Here is a 6,218-nt window from a genome sequence, read left to right on the forward strand (position 1 = left end):
AGGTATATATATATAAGAGAATTCCTACCTACCACCCTACATACCAAGCCACCTAAGCAACCACCTAAGAAGGATTAACACACACCAAAAACCTTGGTATACCATTTGCTATTTACCCTTGTTTAAAGGATAAGTGAGAATGCATCAAAATTAAAATAGACAAAAGATTGGGTAGTTGGAACAAACAATACTTTTCTCTAGCAAGAAGAATTTCCTTTTCTATTCTTCTATGTTGTTTACCAGTTGTCAAAAAAATCAAATCCAAAATAAAATTTAAAAAGTCCTATGGTCTAATGGAAAAGGAAAAGAGAAAAAATATTCAATTAAATAGGAATGGTGTTGTTTAAGAAAGGCCAAAGGAGGCATAGCTTAAAAGACCTTTAAAAAAATAGCATAGCTTTAGTTGTGAAATGGATTCTAAAAGTCATGCAAGGAAATGAGCCATGGAAGATACTAGTTAAAATCAATATACAATCAACTATCCCAAGACAAGCCAAAACATGAAAACAACTTTGTCTTTGCGGCTTACTTTTTGGTAGCTTCCCTATATCCTCTTCTAGATCAAATGTATTTAAAATTTTGTAGAAAGATTTGAAATAAATTAAATTTATATAGTAATAATACTATGGATAAGAGTAGAAGTAAAATTCATCCCTATACCTCTAGATCATTATAGTGGAACCTATCTCATAAAGGAAAGCCCCTAGCACTACTATATGGATTTTCTACTGAAGCATCGTTTAGAAAAGGTATTAGATGTTTTAAAGATATTTTTTAAAATGGTCATTTGAGGATATGGGTCTCGTTAAGAACTGAGTATGGATTGCCTCCATCTCATTGGAGGACTTACTCTACTCTCAGATACTCTTGTAGATGTTCCAATTTTCTGAACAACATGATTCTAAGAGGGAATTTTTTATATCCTTCAATTGGACTAACGGTTCTAAACTTCGTAAGTAACTCTTTGATTGATACCCATAACATGAACAATTATCTAAATAGGATATGGAACCTTAATATGAGTGATAAATAGTGGTCCAATATATTTAATCTTCTATGGTCTAATGCAATTGAACCCTAAGAAGAAATGCCTTAATTGATTATTTGTACTACAAAAATAGCCTTGTTCCTTTAATTCCACAAGTATTAATGTATGCTCTATTTGCAGGAAATTTGAAACCAGTAAACATATCTAATTTGAATGTTTACAAGCTAGAGAGATTCAACATCTTTTTTATGCTAACCTAAAGAGTTGGGGGAACAAAGGTGGGATAAAATGGCGAGAAATTCTATTTGGTTTTGTATATGAGTTGGATAAATCTTTCAACGTCTTTTGGCTTACTTTATCTACTGAAATCTTATGGTTTTTATAGAAAATGAGAAATGAGGAGTGGTTTAAAGGCAACAAGAGAGCACTTACTAAGTCTAATAAAAGACTCATATTTTATAATATCCAAATCAAATAACATCTCATTCCTAGAAGGCTATTTGGAATTCCAAAGGAAATATACAATAAGAAATGTCCAACTAAGATAGCACAAAGGGATTTGGGTTTACAACAAGGAGCACAATTCCATGTTAACCTAGGTGAGGAATTCACAAAGTAGTAAGAACTAGTAATGACCTATCTTATAGTGAACTGCCATTGGAGTGGAATGACATGGATACAAAGAGTGATAGTAAGAATTTGTAATGCACAACTACATTCTATGGATAATACATATGTATTAATTTTGATTAAGAAACATTATACTTAGCTAATGTTTAGCATGATCAAAATTACTTTGTTGCCTACTATTTTCAGATGCTTATTACGTTGTTGTTTAATATATCTCGTTGATTATTATTATTACGATAAAAAATATTTTGTTGTATACACAAGTCTATTATTGTAGTACATATGCCCTCCATGGCCAATCTTGAAAGTACAATAACTTTTTACTATATATTTTGTGACCTTGCATAGTCTAGCATCTCAAGAATGGTATAGTTTTAGGTGATATACAAATGCAATAATGTAATCTTTTGAATATTCATTAATTATCTACAATTAAAAATAAATTAAAAAGGTGAAATCGAAAAAATATGTGAAATTATTATTAAAATAATTTATAATAGAACCAATAAAATTTATATCTATTAAGTTTTAAAGATAAGAATGAAGGTAATATTTTAAAAATTATTAAGAATAAAAATAATAATATTATATTAAAATACAATGAATAATTATATTTATTTGTTTATAAATTACTCAAAAAATGTTTGTTATATTTCGACAAATTCATACACTTTGTTTCTCATTTAACATTATCTTTCTTTGATTAATATTTACACCACAATTATAACATCACCAATAATCTCCACAAGAACATTGTCCTTGTGTGAAATTATGGAATCGGTTTGCGTCTCTCACAACTATCTCTGTATCAACAGTCTTGGAGATAAACTTGATTGCAGTGTGGCAGTCAACACATATTCGAAGGTTTTTGACAACTCTAATAGATTTTCCTGGGGATGTATTTAACAATCCAAATGAAATGGCCAGCATCTCACTATGGTGGGAGGAGGAGAAACTTTTTTCTTCCTCCTCCACGTCATGCTTTGAATATGGAAAATGCCCTTCCTCAGCTAATCTCTGCAACTTTGCATAGATCTCCTGTGTTTGTGGGTGTGACCTGTCTCCCACACAAAAAGCATGTACCACTTTATGCACTTCAATCCAACTACAACCAGGGATCTTTTTAATTCTCATATCTCTTATTAATCTTTTTACCTTTCGAACCTCAACCCACCTGCCCCACTCTGCATAGATGTCTGACAGAAGAAGATAAGGTGCGGCATTCTTAGGAATCAGGTCAAAGAGGAGAGTTGCTGTATATACTCCTAACCCTATATTCTTATGTGATCTACAACCACTAAGCAAACACATCCACAGAACCATTGCAGATTTAATTGGCATCTTGATGATAAAATGTAGAGCTTCCTCAAGATAACCAGCACGGGCAAGAAGGTCAACCATGCATACATAATGGTCTAACGTAGGCATACTGCTCATGTCATTGAAGTATGCACAGCCCTCATCCACTAAACCTGCATGACTGCATGCAAATAAAACACAAACAAAGCTTACATGATCAGGGCGTGTTCCAGATTGCTTCATCAGTTCAAAGAGTTCAAGAGCATCCTTGCCGTAGCCGTGCATTGCATATCCTGCAATCATTACAGTCCACGAAACCACAACTCTTTGAAACATTTTGTCAAAAAGTTCACGTGCCTTACGTATGCGTCCACATTTTGCATACATGTCTATCAGGGCATTTACAACTGCAACGTCTGACAAGAATCCACTTTTCATTATGCTTTGATGGATGTTCATACCCTCTTCTAAAGCTCCCATTTTGGCACAAGCTGGGAGAATACTGATGAAGGTTGTGGAGTTTTGTTTGACACCTGCCAAAAGCATTTGCTTAAAAGTTTCCAAGGCCTTTTCAACTAGCCCATTCTGTACATATCCTGCAATCATTGCTGTCCATGAGACGACATTTTTCTGAGGCATTTCTTGGAAAAGCTTTAAAGCTTCATCAAGATAACCATTTTGTGCATATCCTGATATTATCGTATTCCATGATACCATATTTCTTCGAGGCATTTTGTCAAACAATTTGCGTGCCTTCTCTAAGCTTCCGCATTTTGCATACATGTATGTTAGGGAACTCGCAAGTACAACATCTGGCAAACATCCGCTTTCTATTATTCTTTGGTGGACCTCCATACCCAAATCCATGGCTCCCATTTTTCCACAGGATGGAAGCACAATAGCATATGTTGTAGAGTTTGTCTTTACACCTGCCAATTGCATTTGCTTAAAAGTCTCCAAAGCCCTTTCTAAATTCCCATTTTGAGCGTAACCTGCAACTGTGGTTGTCCATGAGACCTCATTTTTATGAGGCATTTCGTCAAATACTTCACGTGCTTTGTGTATGTTTCCGCATTTTGCATACATGTCTATTAGGGTACTGCCAACTACAACATCGGAATAAATTCCGCTTTGGATTATTCTTTGATGAAGTTTCATACCCTCTTCTAAATCTCCTATTTTTGCACTGGCTGCTAGTACGCTGGCAAAGGTGAAGGGATTTGTTTGAACACCTATTTTTTGCATTTTGTTGAATAGTGTGAATGCCTCCTGAGGAGAGCCGTGTCTTTGGTAAGCTGCAATTATCAGATTCCATGAGAACACGTCTCCTCCTCTCATATTATCAAATACTTTGCGAGCGTTCACCAAACTACCGTTTTTGATGTACATGTTGAGAAGACTATTTTGTAAAGCAGTGCGTGTGGCAAATGCTAATCCCCTATCCATTTTGTAAGCAGAATGTGGAGCGCCTCTTCTTATTCACACAATCCTCTGCCACTTCCACTTCCTCCTTTCCTCCGCTGATTTCAAAACTCCACTTGTTTCATACTATTTTACCGACTCTCCACATTCTGATTGAAACAACCAAAATTCAGTTAGGAGGATCATGGAAATAAGAAAATATCTCCATCTCTCTATATAAGATATTATTTTAGACATAAAAGTTTGTATAGAAAAGATCAAATATACAAAACATGACTCTACATTGTGATAGAGTTGGTGTACACAAATCTGCATACATGGCCTCATGTATAGATTCTAAAACAAAAATCATTGAAATCATGTATATCAGATAAAAAAAATTTAGATTCAAGCACAGAGAAGAAACAACTAGAAAAACAATACAATCTAGTGAACAAATATACAAAAATGAGGAAGTTGGGAAGCTTGACTATGACATTCTGAATTTGTTGGTCCTTAAGACACCCACCTTAAAATTCATAACAAGCCTCAACTTGACTCCATGCAATTTGAACAAAGTTCTAGAAAAAATTGCTTAAAAAAACACACTAAAATCACGACGAATGAATTACATTAAGATTCCACACAAATCGCGTCATCCTATCAACCATGTCAATGGGAACAAAATGGATAGAATTTATAGGAAGAATATTACGAATCCTTACCAAAGTGTAGACATTATAAAAAATCTAAGACAAATCAAAACAAATCTCCCTATATTTGTTGCTTGAATCAATTCTCAATCCATGAAAAAATAGATCTAGAAATATTGAGGTTCTGAAGCTAGTAGATTGTTGAACTCGAGACAAGATTTTTGCACCCTTTTAAATAAAAATATTGGTTGCAAGTTAGAGCCTTTCTTAAATGTGGGGAGAAGAATATATCAATCGTTTGATAGTTGTTTGTAATGAACACTTCCGAATATTGAGAGGGGGATGTGAATCAACATGTATATCAAAAATTAACATTCGTTTCATTTATCATATGCAAACAAGTAAAGAGCTGAAAACGCAAAAGCAATCACACAGGAACACCAAGATTTTTTACCTGGAAAACCCAATGTGGGAAAAACCACGATGAGAACTATCTCGCTATATGATAAACAAGTTACAATGTTTAGGTTAGAGGTCAAGGGGCTCACTACCCCTAAGATAGACTTGCAAGGCTAAGGTGCACAACCACAGGGCAAGATACAATAAGAAGTTGCAAACACTGAAGATCGCTTTTTCAGGGCAAGATACAGAACTTCTAAATGAGAAACATTAATATGATTGAATTGCAAAGAACCACATCTACTGAAATGCTTATAATAGTTCATTGTTCAAAACACAAAACAAATTGTCTTCATTACTACTCTACTATACTTCCCAACCTCTACACTACTTCACATTCACTTCGCACAATACAGACAATGTCTTCATACATTTCCACAATGATTCCATCATTTACATACCATCTGCAACCACAACAACATCAATAAGGTCAACCTAATTAGATGTAACATGAAAATACAAAAGGGTTGGCCTAAAAACAATCTCCAATGCAATGTGGAAGGCAAATGAAATGTGTGAGGCATCACACCATGTCGAGACACCTTCCAAACCATTCCAAAATAACTCCTATATAGTTAGCCCACAACCACACGGACTAAAACATCATAGGTTAGCCCCAAAAGATAACAATGTTAATGTACACCAAAACAACTTACTCAAACTTCAATGCAGACCACCCAAAACACTTGTAGATGTCCAACAAAACAACACTTGACATCAAGAAACCCTAAAAAAAACAATGACACACCAACCAGATGAAGGCAGAGGAACGTGACACAATCTTGTAC

At 34.5% G+C, this 6,218-nt stretch overlaps 1 protein-coding gene across 1 annotated transcript; it reads right to left on the reverse strand.

Moving 5' to 3' along the window:
• Positions 1-2,347: 2,347 nt before the first annotated feature.
• Positions 2,348-4,363, reverse strand: LOC131046033 (pentatricopeptide repeat-containing protein DOT4, chloroplastic). Its single transcript, XM_057979685.2, has 2 exons — positions 3,451-4,363; positions 2,348-3,333 (listed from the first exon to the last, which is right to left on the reverse strand). Exons 1-2 carry the CDS (start codon positions 4,361-4,363, stop codon positions 2,348-2,350), a joined length of 1,899 nt encoding a protein of 632 aa, XP_057835668.1.
• Between the last annotated feature and the right edge of the window lie 1,855 nt (positions 4,364-6,218).

The sequence above is a fragment of the Cryptomeria japonica genome, chromosome 3 (assembly GCF_030272615.1).
Source record: "Cryptomeria japonica chromosome 3, Sugi_1.0, whole genome shotgun sequence".
NCBI lineage: Eukaryota > Viridiplantae > Streptophyta > Pinopsida > Cupressales > Cupressaceae > Cryptomeria > Cryptomeria japonica.

What these genes read in the sequence shown, in the direction of transcription:
- LOC131046033 (XM_057979685.2), bottom strand. Translation starts at nt 4,363, where the DNA reads ATGGATAGGGGATTAGCATTTGCCACACGCACTGCTTTACAAAATAGT. An exon ending in TAAGCAAATGCTTTTGGCAG is followed by an intron (nt 3,334 to 3,450) that starts GTGTCAAACAAA and finishes GATTCTTGTCAG; the next exon opens with ACGTTGCAGTTGTAAATGCC.